The sequence below is a fragment of the Nilaparvata lugens genome, chromosome 7, assembly GCF_014356525.2.
Source record: "Nilaparvata lugens isolate BPH chromosome 7, ASM1435652v1, whole genome shotgun sequence".
Classification (NCBI taxonomy): Eukaryota; Metazoa; Arthropoda; class Insecta; order Hemiptera; family Delphacidae; genus Nilaparvata; species Nilaparvata lugens.
The window spans coordinates 33,190,689-33,211,838 of NC_052510.1; the positions used below are offsets into that span (position 1 = coordinate 33,190,689).

Genomic DNA, 21,150 nt, shown 5'->3' on the forward strand with positions numbered 1-21,150 from the left:
ATTTTTGTAACTATATATATATATATATACACGAAAATTAAAAAATAAAAATAAAAACGAAAATTTTCGGGAGCTGGGCCCCCTTTGTCAATCAAACAGGAGGGAAAGTGGTGCAGATTTGAATATTCCAACGGTCGTGACCACAGAGACACAGTAGAGATGTTGTGTAGACCATAGAGCACAGACGAACGGGGGCATACTGATTGAAGGAGTATTATGGGATTAGTTGGTGGGCCATTATGGGTTTACAAGCGGGAGATTTCAAATTTGAGTGGGTTATGGTTAAGGAAAGGTGTAGATTAAGAATTGATAGAAAAGAGGAGATTTAAAATTAGAAATCCGAAATGAAGTAGAATAAAATTGAAAAATAATGGAATTATAGAATTGAATTGGAATGAAATTTATTTTTATTTTAATTTTTATTTTTATTGAAAATTTATTATATATTTGATAGCTGTGAAATTTTCTATACATGATGAAATTTATTTCAATTAAATTGAATAGTTGGTGTAGAGTTGGTAGCTATGGTTCTATTGCTGTCTGTTAAGACCAGGACTGGAAGCAGCTTCAAGCATCCAAATAAAAGCCAATTCTTTCGTCTTGACATCTATGGAGGGGGCTGTGAGAGGGAGGGTGGCAAGGACTTTGACTGACTTTGAAGCATTGGTCAAAGTTCTTGTTGTGCTCAGAGCCATGAGTGGGGATGGGTAGGGAAGTATTATTTTTAAAGGAAGCCCTGTGATTGTTGATCCGGAGGTTTAGGGCAGTGGTGGTTTCATCTATGTAGAAGGCAGGACAGAATTTGCAGGAAAGGAGGTGGATGCAATTTTTGGAGATGCAATTACTGGATTGATGGGTGTAGTTGGTGATAGGACTGGTAACTGGCATGTGGTTCATCCTCACTGACAATAAGAAACTCCGCTGCGGTCAAATGGACGGTGTCGAAAAATTGAAGCAGATGTTCAATTACGATTTTATCAAGATTCTGGAGGATGCTGTGAAGGAAAATAAAAATGATAAATAGAAAAACGTCGTCTGTCAGGCGATAGAAATTAAAAGAGACTGTAAAATAGTAGCGCTTAATGTTGCAGGTTTCCGAGGTAAATGCTGTGTTCCAGAGTTTATTTCATTTATTGAGAGCTCTGATATATTATGTTTGATTGAGACATTTGTGGAGGAAAAAAGATTCTTGTAAATATGAAAATTACTTTTCAAACTATAAGCTTCATTGGATGCCTGCTAGAAGAGAAAGTAATTATGGTAGGGCGAGTGGGGGTATGCTGATAAGGTTTAAAAAATTATTATATGCAGGGTATTTGTAATTTCGTTAAATTGGGAGGAATGCAGGTTATTAGTTTAAAATATGAAGGAGAAAATTGTTTGTATATAGTGCCATGTTATTTCATTAGTAGTGTTTTGTGGGAAAATAATTATGCATAGATGTGGCAATTTTTAGAAACTTGTGATGGAGAAAAGGAGTTGATGCTAATAGGGGATTTTAATGGGAGGATTGGTGAGGGGCAGGTTATCCACGAGGAGGTTTTAGAAAGTGATTGGGAAATCAAATCAGTTAGAAGCTCGAAAGTTAAAGTTGTAAATACAAGAGGGCGAATGATTTTGAATATGTGTGACACGTTTAGTTTGACGGTGATAAATGGAAGACTGAGAGGTGACTGTATGGGAGAATATACTTTTGTTGGAGCTATGGGATCTTCCGTTATTGATCTCTGTTCAATGTCATTGAATATATTAGGGCTAGTGCGCGAATTTAGTGTTGACAACCATATTTTTCTATTATTGTACAACTTGATTTGAAGGTAGAAGAGAGTCAGTCTTTGCGGACGCTTAAGTCAGTACCAAAATTAAAATCGGTGAAACAAAATGATGAAAATTATAAAAATAGGTTAGAAATAAGATGTAGAGATTTTACTTGGGAAGGGGATATTGAGCGAAAGTGGACAGATATTTAAAAAATAATTTATGAAGCAGCAGGGAAACAGGCGCATCAGACAAAAGGGAATGGGAAATCTTGTAAACAAATGTGGTTTGACTGGGACTGTAGGAAGGCTAGGGATAGAAGTTTTGCTAATTTAAATTATATAGAGCCTGTTATAATGAAGAAACTAGGAGCATGTATCTCAGTGCAAATAAAGCATATAAATTACTGTGTAAACTGAAAAAGGAGATTATTTCAAAACTCTAGGGGATAAGTTCAGAGAGATAAGAGACGCAACTGAATTTTGGAAACTGATAAAAACTATTAAACCTAGTAAACTTAAATCCTCGGCTGATATAACATATGATGATTGGGTTAACCTAGTAAACTTAAATGCTCGGCTGATATAACATCTGATTATTGGGTTAACCATTTTAAAAGATTACTGTCATTAGAAGGGGCGGCGGTTGAGTTCTTGTATGCAGCACCCCGTTCCGTAAATCAACTGTTGGATGCCGAAATAATGGATGACGAAATATTAAAAGTGTTAAAAAAATTGAAAAATTTTGAAAAAAATTGAAAAAAATTAAAAAAATTGACGAAATTTTGAAAAAAATTGAAAAAATTGACGAAATATTAAAAGTGTTAAAAAAATTGAAAGAGGGTAAAGCACCGGGCATAGATGAGATACCAGGAGAATTTTTCAAATATGCCCCTAGAAGCTTTGTTGCATTGCTGCGCTGCTTTTTCAATCACGCTTTTGAAAAAGGTGAGTTACCTTCTAGTTTTGGTAAAGCCATAATTTTCCCAATCCATAAAAAAGAGATGTGGGGCTAGAAGAGAATTATAGAGGCATTGCATTCTTAGATTCGGGAGTCAAAAGTTTTGCAGGAGTACTATTGAGGAGATTGGGAAAATATGTGATACAACACAATGTTATAACAGAGAGTCAGGCCGGTTTTGGAAAGGGTTACTCTACAGTAGACAACATTTTCAATTTGTACAGTATTGTCACTTTAAAAATAGCGAAGAAAGGCATTAAAGTGTATTGTATGTATGTCGATTTCCGGGCTGCGTTTAATGTCATTGACCGTAAGGCACTATGGTTCAAATTGTATAAAAATGAATAAAAATGTTACAGGAATTATATAAATGCACACAATCAGCTGTGTGGACCACTAAGGGGCTAACACAGGAATTCGAAACTTACTGCGGCTTAAGACAAGGCTGCTTATTATCGCCGATTCTCTTCTCCTTATTCACTAATGATTTATTAGCTTATGTAGGAGATGGGTTATGGATTAGGGATCGAAATATTAGAGGCTTACTTCATGCCGATGATTTGGTGCTGCTGTCAGATACACCCAAAGCTCTGCAGAGAATGATTAATAAACTTCAACCGTATTGTGAGGTATGGGGAATCAAAATAAATATGAATGAATCTAAAATAATGGTTTTTAGAAAGGGTGGGAAATTGGCTAGTCATGAAGAATGGTTTCGGGGTGGAGAGAAAATTGAAATAGTAGGAACATATAAATATCCGGGGTTATCTTCACGGCCACCATGAGGTTCGGAACTCACATAAAAGATAGGGTGTCAGCAGCTAAGTGTGGAGTGAATACAGTTTGGAGCAGTATAATCACTAACAACACAATTCCAGTCAAAGCTAAATGGGAGGTATTCAATGCAGCAATTAGAGCGATTGTGAGTTATAGTGGACAGGTCTCTGGGGTTACAAGATGTTTGAAGAACTAGAAATTAGCTAAAATCTAGAAGATTTTTTATCAAAAAGTTATTTTCCCTACCTAGATGTGTACCCAACTACATTTTGTATTTAGAAACAGGGAAAAATCTTCGACCAAATGGGAATCGGTCATTTGGCATGCCACCAAACTTGTACTTTCCCAAATGGTCGAAAAGTTTTAATAGTAATCCCATTTGGCCGAAAATCTCAACTGTCGCAAAAGGTCGAAAATTTGATTTTCCCATCTGACTGATTCTCCAACAGTCGAATTCCATTTGATAGAAAAATGTTGTAGCTCATCGCAATTGATCGAATCTCATCGGCTAGATGGGATTCGACCATATGGGAAAGTATACTCTTCGACCTTTTGGGATTCGGTCAGATGTGACCCCACGTTTTCAACACAGCCGTGGTCTACCGGTAAAGTACTCGGTTACGGCGCGAGTGTTCCTCGGTTAGAATCCCGATTCTTCAGTTGATTTTTAGTACTTGATTTTTCCCCTCGAAACGTATTATTATAAATTATTTTTTGAAGGAAGTTGTTTTCATTAAGATTGGTCATAGATTTTTCATCAATTAATTATTCTATGTCATTAATTATTCATTATGTCATTGGAATTCAAAAGAAATGCATGAATAGATAGATCATAATAAAATTAGTACCGTAATAATTGATATTCTTCATTTATAATGTAAGCCGACTATTAGACACAAATTAGAAGTGAAACGAATTTGTAGGTATTTTGTTTGGAATTGGGGAAGCAAAAGGCTGCCTGATTCAAATTGAGGAGGATCTCATCGATACTAAAATTGATGTATTGAAGAAAAATCAATATGATACTATGAGTTTTTAAAGTATTATGTTTTCTTCAGTTATCGTATCTATACTAATAAAAATCTGGTGTGGCGCACTCACACAACTTTCCTTGCCGTTATGAAAATTGATCACCTGACGCTAGTGTTCCCGCGCATCTCAAGTCCACTATTCAAAGATTTGAGCCAGCTGGTGACAGGGCAATAACGCTGGAGACACACATGAGGTCTGCTATCTCTTCATAGTGAATGATTTAATAGAATCAATTCAATTTAAAATTGATTGATCATAGTGAATGATTTAATAGAATCAATTTAATTTAAATTTTTTTAATTTCAATAAAATTTTCAATTTTAGGTGAAAATGTTACTGAACATTAATTGTAGAGATTTCCATGCTCAATCTACTCCACTTGATTTTTTTTTGTTTCAATTGTATCTGAAGCCTGATAATTGGGAATCTATCTGCATTGATGGGGCGGAGCTCCTGAAATTTTTACAGATATGGGACTTGTGGCAGTTGATAGAGCTTATCGATGACTATTTTAGGTATGAATTTGATCAAAATCGTTCGAGCCGTTTCCGAGAAAATCACGAAAAACCCTGTTTTTGACAACATTTTCGCCATTTTAGCCGCCATCTTGAATTGCATTTGATCGAAATTGTTCGTGTCGTCCTTATAGTGAAAGGACCTTAAGTTCCAAATTTCCAAATTTCAAGTCATTCCGTTAATTGGGAGATGACATATCGTGTACACACACACACACTCACACACACACACACACACACACACACACACACACACCACACACCACACACACACCACACACACACACACACCACACACACCACACACACACACACCACACACACACACACACACACACACACCACACACACACACACAACACACACACACACACACACACACCACACACCACACACACCACACACACACACACACACACACACACACCACACACCACACACACACACACACACACACACACACACACACACACACAACACACACACACACACACACACCACACACACACACACCACACACACACACCACACCACACACACACACACACACACACACACACACACACACACACACACACACACACACACACACACACATACAGACCAATACCCAAACCCAGTTTTTTGGACTCAGGGGACCTTGAAACGTATAGAAATTTAGAAATTTGGGTACCTCAATTTTTTTTCGGAAAGCAATACTTTCCTTACCTATGGTAATAGGGCAAGGAAAGTAATAAAGGAGAGAACTGGCTTATACACGTACGGAATAGGAAAATTTATTATGTTTGACGCATCATCACGTCTGAACTCCTCAACTGACTAATTTTAAATTTTGCATATAGATTCTTGATTAACCGAGGATTTTTCTAGGCCTATTTTCAACTCTTCAAGATTTCATTACATCAAGTTTTCAATTTGTCATGCTTCCAGTTGTTGTATAGAAACAGCTGAATATTTCTTTTAAAAGGGAGGTTAGATGAAAGGTATGATTGGGATCCTATTCGAATAAAAATAACTGATTTTCTTTCCCATCAAAATTTTGGTCAGCCATCTTGGAAGCGCCATTTTAAATTCAACTTCATTTTTTAATTTGGAAGGTAGTCATATAATACATGATTTCGATACAGAATTTCAAGAGAAAATGAATGGTGAAAACCGCACATCGATTTCTCAAACCGTTCAAAAGTTATTCTTATTCAAAGATTTTGATAAATAATCCATCTATACTATAATAATAGAAAGAACTGGCTTATAAACGTAACGGGATAGGAAAATTATGTTTGACGCATAATCACGTCTGAACTAATGAACTGAATGACTTGAAATTTTGCATAAAAATGCTTTATCAACCGAGGATGGTTATAGGCCTATTTTCAATTTTCCAATATTTTATTACGTCAAGTTTTCAGTTTAAAAAGTTTTAAAATAGACTCTTGTGGAGCACAGGTTACCTGCTAGTTCACTATAAAGAGATAGCAGACCTCGTGTGTCTACAGTGTTATTGTCCTGTCACCAGCTGGCTTAGATCTTTGAATAGTAGACTTGAGATGCGCGTGAACACTAGCGACAGTTGATCAATTTTCATTACGGCAAGGAAAGTTGTGTGAGTGCGCCACACCAGATTTTTTTATTTATTTTCTACAAAAAATCCGTTTGCAATCGAGAATCATATGATTAAAACCCATATTGCATTCACTCAATATGATCATAATAGCACAGGCCATGCAAATATGCAAAACTTTTTTTGAACAATGCAACTCAACTCCATATGGTATCCTTAAATTAAACTACAGAGGAGTTTCATTCAAATTATTTGAAAAATGTGCAACGTGTTTAGAGTAGTTTTTGTGCTTTATTTGAGTTTTTCAGTTGCTGAAATCTCAGATAGAAGGTGCGAAACACTGGAAGACTGCGGCCTCGGCGAATGTTGTGTAGGTGAAGAGTCGAGAAACACGTGCGAATGCTCTTTCACCAAAGATTTGTATGATGAAGATGAAAACGGTGTTTGCACTAAGCTGAAAATTCATAGCTGTCAAAATAAGTGCAACAATAATCCATGCTATCCAATTTTTGGCTCTATTGCTTGCAATTGCACAGAAGACTATCGAGGCAGTGACTGTTCAAAACGATTAAACGACAGTGAGTGCATTAACCACTTTTAGAAAAGTACCTAATTCCGACAATAATCATAATATTGATAGTCTAATAAATTATATTGATAGTCGATTTGACTCAAGTCCAGGCCTAATGCCATATTATATATCTGTCATAAAATTTTTGATAAAGATCAATTAAGTAGGTTATGGTAGGAAAAATATTATTTTGATTACAAAATAACAAAATTAAACGGCGGCCACTCATCACAAATTGAAAAAATCAGTACTACCCTCACTATTTATTCAAGACTTTTCACACATCTCCAACTGTAATTTTATGTAACGACTCTGCAACCGGGAATAAAATTACGCACACCTCTTAGGGGCACTCTAGTATATGGACCGCGGAATTCAGAATTATAGTTTGTTTAAAATATGTTTGGACTTGGCCCTCCATCCGAAGAAATTACAGGGTCGCCAAATCGTGTAAAATTGCAATTTCTCAAAATTCCAATTCAACGTCAGAATTGAGTGTAGAATATCATCCCCGATATCCTAGTAGTACTAAAAAGTTTCAGGGTTGAAGAATTAAAAGGGAATTTAACTTTTATGATAAAATTGGAAACATCGCGAAGATTTGTTTTTCTTTTGAATATCACTTCTCTCAGAACCATGGGGCGTCGTAATGCGTAATAATTTTTTATCAAATTAACGGGGTAAATGTCTCCTTTCTATTGGTCTCTGGATCATGTTTATCCGACCTATAGTTATTTTTCAATTAATGATTATGTTTGTCAGTGAAGAGATATTTCGAGCAGAAAACATGAAATATTCGACATGTGGAAACTTTTTTGTTTCGAAAGATAAGTGGGTGGTGAACGCTAGAAAGTTTCTCAGAAATAGTTGAAACTATTTTTTCAATTGTCAAAAGTGATCGAAATATCGTATTTTGGTCTCCAAGGAATTTTAAATTTAGAGGAGCGGCTGCATGGTATGCATTGTGTATTAAATTGTATGCTGAAGGCTGGCAACGAACATAATCGTCAATGTCGAGACAAAAAACATGAAATTTTCAACATGCTAGAAACTTTTTTGTTTCAAAAGATAAGTATGTGGTGAAAGTGAGAAATTTTCTCAGAAATAATTGAATTTGTTTTTCCAATTGTCAAACGTACTCGGAAGAACGTATTTTGGCCTCTCAGGAGTTTCAAAGTCAAGGATAGCGGCTGAATGGTGTGCTACCATATGCTATCAATAGCTGGGATCAACAAATTCAAAATACACAGAATGATTGAAAAATTCAGCAACTGCAAGCCAGATGATTATAAATAGTGAAATTATTGACAACCTCGCCTGGAATATAATCCAAGCGGTTTTTCATTACAGCCTTTCTAGAGGCAATCAGCTGATTGCCTTTTACATAAATCAGTCAAATATTCTTGTAAATTGCCAGCCTTCAGCATACAATTTAATACACAATGCATACCATGCAGCCGCTCTTCTAAATTTAAAATTCCTTGGAGACCAAAATACGATATTCCGATCACTTTTGACAATTGAAAAAATAGTTTCAACTATTACTGAGAAACTTTCTAGCGTTCACCACCCACTTATCTTTCGAAACAAAAAAGCTTCCACATGTCGAATATTTCATGTTTTCTGCTCGAAATATCTCTTCACTGACAAACATAATCATTAATTAAAAAATAGCTATGGGTCGGATAAAAATGATCCAGACACCAATAGAAAGGAGACAAACTTCCCGTTAAAATGATATAAAATTAGTACGCATTACGACGCCCAATGATTCTGATAGAAGTGATATTGAAAAGAAAAACAAATTTTCGCGATGTTTCCGATTTTATAATAAAAGTTAAATTTCCTTTTAATCCTTCAACCCTGAAACTTTTTTAGCACTACAATAGTGAGGTGCACGTTATAATGGCAGTGTGGGAAGATAGGAGAAAAGGGTTGCCAGATCTCAGCCTTGCCACCGAAACAGCTGATACTGGTATATCTGATGAATTTAACTGTTCATTATTGTTGAAAATAGTTCATATTTTATTTGTCAAGAAAATATATTTTTTAAAGATGTGATAATAAATTTTCATGATTGAGAGTAAATATTTTGTCAATTAGATGAATCTCTACATTGTTGATAAACGATGTGGCAGCATCGCAATGCGTAAAAGAGATAGCCGCTAAAAAAGCGCCATCTGCTTTGTTTAACGATAGACAAAGATACCAACACCATTGCAAATCACACACTGCCATTATAACATGGACCTCACTATTAGCCCAGTCAATAAAGGTTTTTTCGATCCGAAAATTAAATAAAAGCTGAATCTCTTACCATCGATAGAACCCTTCTAGAGGGTCATTCTCCCAAAAGTCCCAAGAAATCCCCTTGGAGCTTTCCCCCCTAGCCACCCTCAAAGTTTAAAAATGCAGGTAATCACGGAAAATCAAGTATCTCAATAACCATTGATCGGGAAGAGTTCTATTATATGTCATTCGATTCCTTAAATAATGGACTAAAATATGAGTTCTATTCATTTTTTCAATTAAATGAACAGTTTTCTTGATAAAATAGTATTTAATGTAAAAATTTAGGGGGTTTGCGATTTGATTTTTTTTTGTTTTCTTCGATTAACTTCGAAGAAAGTAATTTTAAAGGAAAATGAGCCACACGATTAATGTAGCCACTCCCATTTCGAATCCATTGATGTATATTGTTATCTATTTGCTATCCGATTTGACGCCGTGGAAGGGGAAACAGCCGACGCGGTACAGCGCCGCTAACTCTCTTCGCCATACTGTAGTAAACAGCAAACAGGAAATCAATTATCTCTGTAACCATTAATCGAAAAAAAATCTATCATATATCATTCGATTCGTTACAGTATGAGCTACAATACTAGTCGTATTCATTTTCTCGATAAAACAAACAGTTTCCTTGATAAAATAATATGTATGTAAAAATTTAGGGTTTTTTAGATTTTTTGTTTTGTTTTCTCCGATTAACTTCGAAGCAAGAAATTTTAAAGAAAAATGAGACAAACAATTAATGTAGCCACTTTCATTGCGAATCCATTGATGTATATTGTTATTTATTTGCGATTCAATTTGACGCTGTGGATGGGGAAACAGCCGACGCGGCTGACTCCCCTCATCGTAGTAAACAGAATATAGTCCAGTCACTATTAGGCCTACATTGGTGCATGCAATTTACAATTTTATATTGTAGTTCTGATTTTTTAATATATTATTTGGGTAACTTAGAGAAGTCCAGAACCAATTTCTTCATGCAAAATTTCCTTGTGCTAGATAGAGTGGCCCAAAAACCTTGTATTTTCGGCTCATTTTCCAGTTTTCAGCTATTTCTGCCAAATCTCGTAATCAGACAGAGAAATTTGCTCTAGATTATGAAATTCTGAATAAAATGAGATCATTCAGAACTCTATATCTCCAATAGTTAGTCTACTGAGTAACTGAGTAAAATAGTACTGAGCTATGATTTTTCAAAAATGAGTGAAATTTGAAGAAAAAAATCAATTTTGATGAATTTTAGTTTTTGATCAACAATATCTTCCGATTGTTACCATTCACATGTATAATTCAAAATCACTCTGGGCGTATTTTTGTGTCTACAATCTGAGATCAGGTAGAGCGCTCCATCTCATATAGATTTCCATGTACACCTGACAACAATGCTCCTTGTATTGTGAAAAACACCTAATTTTCAGCTTCAACCATCATCACTAACTACATAGTCTTCACATTGATATTTCGCCCAATGACATAAGTTCATAAGATTATGTTCTATGAGGATCACCCGTTAGATGCACTTCATTTCACTATTTCCTAGTGGAGAGGCGCGCTTAAGGACACCTCAAGGATCAAAATTTCAAACACTCATAACTTCTGACACAATGTTCAGATTTCATCGTACTACACTTCATTCTTCTTGGCTCGTCAAGGCGGTCCAAAATCATGCATCATAAGTCAAATTCGGTCAAAAAGTGGAAAATTTATTGTTGAGTGTACTAAAGCCCATATTCCAATATAAATAAAATGGTCAATTTCTATATTCATATTTCCATAGTGTAAATAAGATGCAACTTGGAAAGCAGTAGGCCCTATACTATTTTACTTTAAACTATGGTGAAGATAGTCAGCCGCGACGTACTGCGTCGGCTGTCTTCCCTTCCACAGCGTCAAATAGAATCGCAAATACATAACAATATACATCAATGGATTCGCAATGAAAGTGGCTACATTAATTATTTGACTCATTTTTCTTAAAATCACTTCGAAGTTAATCGGAGAAAACAAAAAATTGAAATCGAAAAACCCCTAAATTTTAACATATATATTATTTTATCAAGGAAACTGTTTGATTTATTGAGGAAATAAATATAACTAATATTATAGTCCATAATGTAACAAATGGAATGACATATGATAGATTTTTTTTCGATTAAAGGTTACAGAGATAATTGATTTCCTGTTTGCTGTTTACTATGGCGAAGAGAGTTAGCGGCGCTGTACCGCGTCGGCTGTTTCCCCTTCCACGGCGTCAAATCGGATAGCAAATAGATAACAATATACATCAATAGGTTTGCGATGAAAGTGGCTAAATTAATTATTCGATCTATTTTACTTCAAAATCATTTGCTTGGAAGTTAATCGTAGAAAACAAAAAAATCAAATCGCAAACCCCCTAAATTTTAAGACATAGAGGCTATATTATTTTATCAAGAAAACTGTTTATTTTATTGAAAAAATGAATAGAACCAATATTGTTGTCCATAATGTAACAATAGAACGTGTACAATAGAACGTTTTCTGATCAATGGTTACAGAGATCAGGGGTGCCCACAAGGGGGGGGGCATGGCGCAATTTGCGCCATCAACATTTTTGGGGGGGGCATGACTTTTTTTATATTTTATGTCAACATTTTAAATCATGGCTAAAAAATCAAGGTATTAAATAGAGATATCCTAATGTAGTTAATTTTAATACTTTTTCCCACCTTTACAATGCTATATTTTGCAAAGTGTAACTCAATATAAAGCATAAAAAATACAATTGATGATAATATGTATGCAGGAATTTTAGTAATTTCAAGCCTATGAGTTTGAAGGTAAATCTTTGACAAAAATAAATCATAACTCCATCATCCACTATTATTCTGATTTCCTTTGCTCAATTTTAAATGGTCCTGTGTTTGAGTTTCCTTGAGTAAAATTTTAATGTACATTTTAATCTAATAATTATTTTAATTTCGAAGGCGTTTCATGATGATATTAATATCTTTGAAATGGGAATGCAATTATAAACAACATCGCAAACTAAAGGAATCTCCTCTTTCATGTGAGGTGAATGATTTTTGTAGAAATATAATCGTCAAGTAAGATACGTTTGATTCAGAAAATCAAGAAATTTTCGATATTTTTCTCATTTTCACAGTCTCGACAGTTTTTCGATATAATCAGTGATGCAAGATCAACTTAAGGCAGCTTATAGAGCATGAAATTTTCTCTTATTTAAGACCAATCGCAAGTTTCTATCATGTATTGTACTCATTTTAGAGACTCTTTAATATCAGTACAATCGCAAGAAAAATGAGAAAATAGAGATCATCATTCAATTGGCTGTAACTTTTTAACGGTATTGAAAACAGAAGTATAATTCATGGGAGTGAAAAGAGGAGAAAATTCATCACAACCTCGACTACTTTCTGGATTTTTTAACTGAAGTGTTCCACAAGATACGCAACGTTGCATATGCGAGACTGTGAAAATGGGGGAAATATCACAAATTTCTTGCACATTCGAAGTTGTGTATCTTATGGAACACTTCAGATAAAAAATCCAAAAAGTAGTCCTGCGCGACCAGTCAATTCATTGGAAATTTCATTATTATTAATATTATATAGATAATGCTTTATCTCGATAAATTCAAGGTTCTCGAGATTGAATGGAAAACTTAAAAAAAGTCTAAAATTTTGGGGGTGAAGTCGCCCTCTGTTTTGTCAGCAAATTTCAGATTAAAATTTAGCGCCCCAAAATACAAATAAAACCATCGAAAAAAATTCTTTCGGGGCTGTTTCCTGAAAAACGACCATTTGACTGGACTATAAGTTGTTATCCTATTATATTAAGCGAGCAATTTCTGTATATCTGTTTATATTTTTCTATTTTTATAACTGGCTATCTGGTTATATGGTTATTTATGTTCAAAGAAAAAATTCTTTCGGGGCTGTTTCCTGAAAAAAGACCATTTGACTGGACTATGAGTTGTTATCCTATTATATTAAGCGAGCAATTTCTGTATATCTGTTTATATTTTTCTATTTTTATATCTGGCTATCTGGTTATATGGTTATTTATGTTCAACGGATCTCGGAAACGGCTCTAACGATTTTCACGAAACTCGGAATATAGTAGGTTTATGATATCAAAATTCGATTGCACTAGGTCTCATCCCTGAGAAAACTCCCTGAAGGACATGAAAAGGATAATTCATCCTTGGAAAAACACTTGATGATTTCGTCGTCTGTCGATATCAGAAGATGCGTGTGCCTGTGTGGGAGATCAGCTGTGTAATCAATTAGCTTATCGTATCCCGCGAGAAATCTAGAAATTTTAGTTTACTCGATCAAAATACAGTAATCTGATTTGTTGACATGAGATGGTATATATAATAATATTCAAAGTTATTCATTATTTTACAGTTCTAAGTGATTAGTAAGTGTTATTTTGTTATTCAATTTGGTATGTAAACATTCTAAATTAGAACTTTTATGTTTTCAATTATTTGGACTGAAAATTTCACTTGAATTCAAGTGTATGAAATATAACCAACTTTTTGGAATATTAAATATTCCAACTATAAATCTTATAGTGAATAGATCAAAATTCGGGGAAGAAACAGTTTTGGGCTCTGCCTGATAGTCCTTCCCCAATCATTTCAAAGAATTGAGTTCTGTTTATCAATGAATAAATAACGAGCAAAGCTCGGTGCCCCGATATTTGGTATCAATAGATAGAATTTACAAAATGTACTTGTTCAGATGATATCTTTATTCCAAAAACCAAACCATTCAAAGATACATTTTGTTCGACTTGTGTTATTTACTCCTGTAATGTTAAAAATTAAATACTACCAACAACACAACATCAGTGACAACCTGTTCCAATTTATGATAAATATCGCGGCACCGAGCTCCGCTCTGGAGTACCTACAAAAGCATTTAAAAATTATCACGAAAGAAGAAATTATAATAAATATTCATAGTTCATACAGAAAGGTTCTAACTAATCACAGTGGATTGAGATTAATTCGCAGAGGAATGCAAAAATTTCTTTCACAAAAGCATGTTAATTTTAATCCTGATTAATTTCACGTGAACCAAATCACAGAAGACCATCTCAAAAAGATAGCTTATCTGATTGGTTCTACTGGAATTAATCAGGATTAGAATTTAACCGGCTTTTGTACAACTGCCACTAAGTACCTGATTGAATTAGGTAAAAAAGTTCAACAAGCTGAGTCAAAATTTTGTCTGAGTCTCACACACATGCACTCGCTCACTCACTTCCATCATCAACAGACGACGAAATTATCAGCTGTTTCTTCAAGGATGATTAAATTCTTTTAATGTCCTTCAGCGAGTTTCCCCAGGGATGAGAACTAGTGCAATCGAATTTTTATATTATCAACCTACTATGTTCTGAATTTCGTGAGAATCGTTAGAGCCGTTTTCGAGATCCGGTGAAATACAAACATATAAACATTTAAACATCTAAACAGAAATTTCTCGTTTAATAGTATAGGATTTGGAATACCTAAACTTGCCGACATTATATACTGTATGAATAGAATCGTTCCAAATTTGTATGAATGTTCACTGAAATTGCTATGCAATATTCTTTTGCAATCAAAGAATATCAATGCTATTATTATTCAACTTTTTATAAGTAACCTTTATATTTGAAAAGCAAAGCCTCCCTTACTTATCTTTTAATATCCTATTAAAATATTTGTCATGTAGTTTTTCCTGATGTAATGTAATAGTATATTTCGCACCTAGGGCCGAAAATGAGACTTTTCTGGCTCGAAATCGGTTTTCAAGTCCGAGGCCGTAGGCCGAGGACTAGAAAAGATTGAGAGCCGGAAAAACATTTTTGCCCATGGTGAGAACGTTATTTTTCGCCACACAGAAAAATAAACAATATATATATGAAAATAATTTATTGTCAATTATAAGCACTTCCGAAAGCAAAAGTGGAAGGTCATAGCTCTAGCAAATCTGAGGTAATCTGAATATCAGGAAATTGTCCAAGTATTTTTATTTTTTATTCTGATTTGTCTAAATAACCTAAAAGATTATGTTCAATTATGTAAGAGGTTCAGTTTAAACTTTTTATTCTTCCAAATGACAATAAGATGATATTATTATAAATGTTTTAATTATTGAATGATAAACACAAATAATGAAAAGTTTTTGATCAGCTGTTTTAGCACACTTGAAATTTGGCCAATCTGAATGTCAATGGAAGTTTAGGTTAGAAGTTCTATCCTACTCTGAAAATCGAATATTTGAATAGTTTATAATAATATATATCTTATCTGTATTTTATTCATCCAAATAGAATGATAGTATATTATTGCAGAATACTTTATTGAATTCTAAAAGCATAAAATGATTCCGTTTATCCACTATGTTCCGTGATAAACGCAGTACTAGGAGGTTTGAGGTTAGATTCTATTATACTCTGAAAATTGAATTTGAATAGTTTATAATATCTCATTTGTATTTCATTCATCCAAATAAAATGATAGTATCTTATTGCAAAATACTTTATTCAATTCTAGAAGCATAAACTTATTCCGTTTCATAAAGTATTTTGTAAACACGTTCACATCAAATCAGAATCAGCTGACTTCAAGGTTATTTTACAGCCCTAGGGCCGTAAAAATTTTACCGGCCTGGCCAGAAAACAATCACTTTCGGCCTCCATATGACGCACGTAAACCAGCTCATTACATCCAAGTGGGGCGAAAAGTACTTTTTAGTCCTCCCGAACAAGAACGGGTGCACTGCTAGTCTCAAAAATAATAACAAAAAGATACTTTATTTCTATTTTAAAAGAGATAAGAATCGATGGTATATATTTTTACAATATTATAAAAACAGAAATAATTCCTCACAAAAACAAAGGTAAATAATGTCCTTTGGAAGATTAGAATGTAAGATGTGAATTTTATTGTCATACACTGACTAATGTTAAAAACTAAAGGGTTGAGAATTGGGATACTTTGGGGGGGCATTACTCTTGGATTGGGGGGGGGCATGCGCCATTGCCTTTGGGGGGGCTGGGCACCCCTGACAGAGATAATTGATTTCTCGTGATTACCTGCATTTTTAATGTTTTATTGGGCTGGGGGGGAAAGCTCCAAGGGGATTTCTTGGAACTTTTGGGAGAATGACCCTTTGGGAGATTTCTATCGATGGTGGGAAATTCAGCTTTTATTTAATTCTCGGATCGAAACTGCTCTTTTGGACCTTCATTGACTGGGCTATATACTCTATATAGGATATCGGGGATTATATTCTACATTCAATTCTGACGTTGAATTGGAAATATGAGAAAGTTGCAATTTTACATGAGTTGGCAACCCTGTAATTTCTTCGGATGGAGGGCCAAGTCTCAACTTGTTTTACACAAACTTTAAGACCTAGATCGATAGTGGAGGTCAAGACGAGTTCAACCATGTTTTCACACACCTCTGGACCAAGAATTACGCCGGTTAGGGATCAGGCTGTATTATGTTTCAAAGGTAGAAGGGTAGGTTAGGGGTTTGGTATTGCAATACGCTGGAATGGTTTGGGGTCCAGGTTGAGGTAAGTTATGTTTATTAATGTTTCAAAGGTAAAAGATAGGTACCGTAGATTAGGAGTTTAGGTTTTGTGCTTTAAATTGCAATTAATAATATTATGCTGGAAAGGGTTAGGGATCACATCAGTAGCCTACATCAATAAGTAGCCTACTGTATCGACCTATCAATAATAAAAAAACAAAACATGGCTGACACGGTATAAGGTGGATGAATGCATGCAAAATTGTGCTGTGATGCTTTGAATTTCCTTCATTTTTAAAACAATAGAGACCGCCGTTTGATTTTTGTGATCATAATAACATACCGTACTAAACCGATCCCAACTGAAAATTTGATGACAGCTATAATGACACTGGACCTAGAGTTACGCCTTTGATTTTTCCTGGTTTAAGTTGATTTTGATTAGAATTATTCCAAAAATTGATCTTACCGGCAGTCTGCACTTTAATATGAGCGATGGGGTTTGATCCACCCTGATCTCTAGACGTTTTTCAAAATGAATAATTGAATTATTCATTTCACAAAACGTAATTGAGAAATTATAGCAATTTTTCGAAATATATAATAATATAGACCTATTAATACGGTACCTTAGGTTTAATATTGCACTTAATATGAAATTTAGCATGATTATCTAAATATAATACTAGTAGTTCTGTGAACAGTAGACCTCGCGCTCAGTAAGTTACATTGACCTGTTGTTATGTTTTCTCAAAAATTAATAAATAATTTATCAATTTAAAATGTCTAGAAAAAATCCCAAATACACATAGATTTCTGTCTATCGTACTGTGACGTGTCGTCCCGGAATGTGAGTGTGAGTGCTGTTATCAGGTCTGGCTGCAACTGTCTACAACGTTGATGGAAGGATACAATTTTCAAGATTTTCGATGTTTTTGAACGGGTAGTTTTATACTTGTTCACTAGACAGCTGATTCATGATGAATAATTCTATAGTCTGATTTTTACGGTAATATTGGCGTATGAAGGAGTCTCCTTTTTCCTTTTATATTATCTTGAAATGCAAAATTTCCAAAAACCTTGTATATACGTCAACGCGCAATTTAAAAAGGAACATACCTGTCAAATTTCATGAAAATCTTTTACTGCGTTTCGCCGTAAATGTGCAACATATAAACATTTGAACATTAAGAGATATGCTAAACCGTCGACTTGAACTTACATCTCACTTTGCTCGGTCAATTAAACATAATTGAACAATTATCTGGTAAATGATTTTTCATACACAATACATATGGTATGGTATATACAGAGTGTTTACGAACTCCTCACCAGAAATTAACTCCTGGGTAGAAAACATATCTAAATAGCACATTTAAATTGCCTGGAAGTCTTCAGTTACTCACACAGCGGCCATTTTGCTTTTTCACTTATTTTTTTATAAATAATAGTTAAACATACGGAATTTAAACTTTGCACATCATTTATTACAACTAGACAAAGCTAAAAGTAAATTTTTACAATTTTTCAAATTCATAAAACAAAATGGCGGCCATTTAGAATTTTGTTTCTTCAATAACTCAGAAACCGTTGGTTTTACAAAAAACTACTAGAAGATTTTTTTAGTAAATTTAATTGCCTATCGATTTGTACCAGATTTTTTAAGATTGCACCAATATTCATCTTATAAAGAATGTATCAGAGACAACGTTATGTGGAAAGTGCCGGCTTATTCAGATCACACAGAAAAGGTAAAATCATAATATTGAAGCAAATATCATTACGGAGTGTTCTTTGTCAAGATTCCAGGGAGGGTTACAGAAATTGCATTTAGCAGATGACGATGCCATACTCTTGCTCAATATATATATAAAACAGGAGACACCAGACATAAATAGATTGAAAACACTAAAAAAATTACAAACAATAATCTTAATCAGATCAAACGTTCTGAAAACAAGTTTATTAGCAAAGTTATTAAATTCATAATTTCAACATTTGGGCTCTATTCAATTTCAAAACTCTATTTTTATCATAATTAGTTCCTTCTGGTGGCAGAATATAAACTTCAGTACCGTATTGAGTATCCATTCAGAAAAGCTGATAGAATATCCATTTGAATTATCTTTTGTTTTATTATTAATGATGCATTTTTAAACATCCTAATACAACTCATTCTAGCAACAGGAGCATGAATATTGTTTCCCCTATCCTCTACTAATCTGGCCTTTCTAATTCCATTATCCTTATTCCAAAAAACCCATTTTGTTTATATGGCTTTCTTTCCTCCTGGCAAATCTACTGGTGTCCAAGTATTCAACTTTTGTAGTCCATCAATCTCTTTATCAATTGCTCCTTTCCATTCTTTTTGTTGCATTGCTTCTGTGAACGTTATAGGTACTTCATCTGACTCTACATACAAATCAATCACTTCATTACACTCAGTTAAATACCGATTTGGTTTTCTTTAAAGTTCTCTTGGTCTGAAATTCAGATTATTTTCTTCCACTTCTTCCTCACAATCTTGTTGATACACATTATAATTTTTATCATTCATGAGATTTCCATTACACAAGTCTTCTTCATTATTCTCTGTTTGGTCTTGATTTCTGTTTTCATCATTACATATAGTTGTCTCTCATAATCTTGTAATGTCCTTTCTCGATTTCTTTCTACATTTTCAGAACACAATTCTTTCTCACTATTTTGTGAAATTTGTTCTCGATATAAATCAATACTTAATTTTGAATCAAAATTGTCACTCTCAGGGGATTTATTTTCATTGAAAAGTGCATTTCTAGTGATTACTATTGATTTATTTACAATGATCATTAACCTGTAATTGTTTGAATTCCCATCATAACCTACTAGTATCATTTTCTTCAATTAAGAATCCAGTTTCTTTCTTCTACAATCCGGTGTCAATGCATAGGCTTCTGAACCAAAATATTATCAAGTGTTTCAATGACGGTTTTTTCCTGTCCATACCTCAAAAAGATTAGAGACTGGTGTTAGACATGTCCCAGATCTATTCAATATGTATACACTTGTATTTACAGCTTTTGCCCACAGTCACGAGTCATTTCCATGATTGTTCTATTATCCCTTTCAACCCTGACATTTTGCTGAGGAGTATACCTAGCTGTTCTTTCAATTTCAATAGGTACAATTTTCATGCAAATAAGTTTTGAACGTTTTATTGACATATTCTGTTCCATTGTCTGTATGCAAATACTTGGGTGTACGTCCATACATGTTATTTATTTTATTTACATAAGTCTTGAAAGCATCAAACGCATCAGATTTATGCTTAATGAGAAATACAACTCTGTACCCTGAACAATCATCTTTGAAAGAAATAAAGTACGGTAATTAATTTGTTCCACCGATAGAAGTTACTGACCTATAAGTTAGATCCACATACATCACTAAAAATTCGCTCACCTGGCTTGGAAGATTTCCATGATGAGTTACCTACATCGTAAGATAAAATATGTTGTTTTCCTACAGTACAACATAGAAAAATTATAATTAATAGAAAAATTTTTCAGTGTCATCAATTCGTATACCATTACTATTAAACCTTTGGATACCATTTCTTCAATTGCTTTACAATTCAAGTGTCCTAACCTTTCATGCCAAAGCTTAATATTTGCAATAAATTCATTACCTACTTATTGTCAAATTCACTTCAATATTATTTAGCACAACAGTTTTAAAAAGCATGTTATACAAATTATTTTCAGTACGGATTCCTTTAGCTACAAGTGTGTTGTTATGATAAATTTTAGCTGTATAATTTTTTTAAATTATAATTGTCCCTTTTTTCGTTAATTGTCCTTCAGAAAAGAGATTTCTTTTCAAATCTGGTACATAGAGAACATTTGTGATAATTGAGTCAAACCACTCACCTTCAATAAATATGTTGATGTTAAGGCTGTGCAAAGGCTAAAAATAAACTTTCTACTGCATGGTGATATTTTTCATATAATTTTCAAATAACTTTCAGTCGAGTTAATTTTGGTCATTTTTGGTAAATTGAATAACGTTATTAAAAATTGATATTTTCAGAAAATTTTTGTCTTACTGGATCAAAAATACCATGAAGAATCTATCCTCTGAATATCATGGATTTGTCTCC

The 21,150-nt window shown here is 33.9% G+C and overlaps 1 protein-coding gene across 1 annotated transcript in view; it reads left to right on the forward strand.

Moving 5' to 3' along the window:
- Positions 1-6,786: 6,786 nt before the first annotated feature.
- The window catches only part of LOC111051514, a 319,540-nt gene continuing 305,176 nt past the window's right edge, over positions 6,787-21,150 (forward strand). The window contains exon 1 of the mRNA XM_039432582.1: positions 6,787-7,181. Within this exon, the coding sequence (XP_039288516.1) occupies positions 6,863-7,181 (319 nt within the window). The 5' untranslated portion in view covers positions 6,787-6,862. The remainder of the gene's footprint in view (positions 7,182-21,150) is intronic.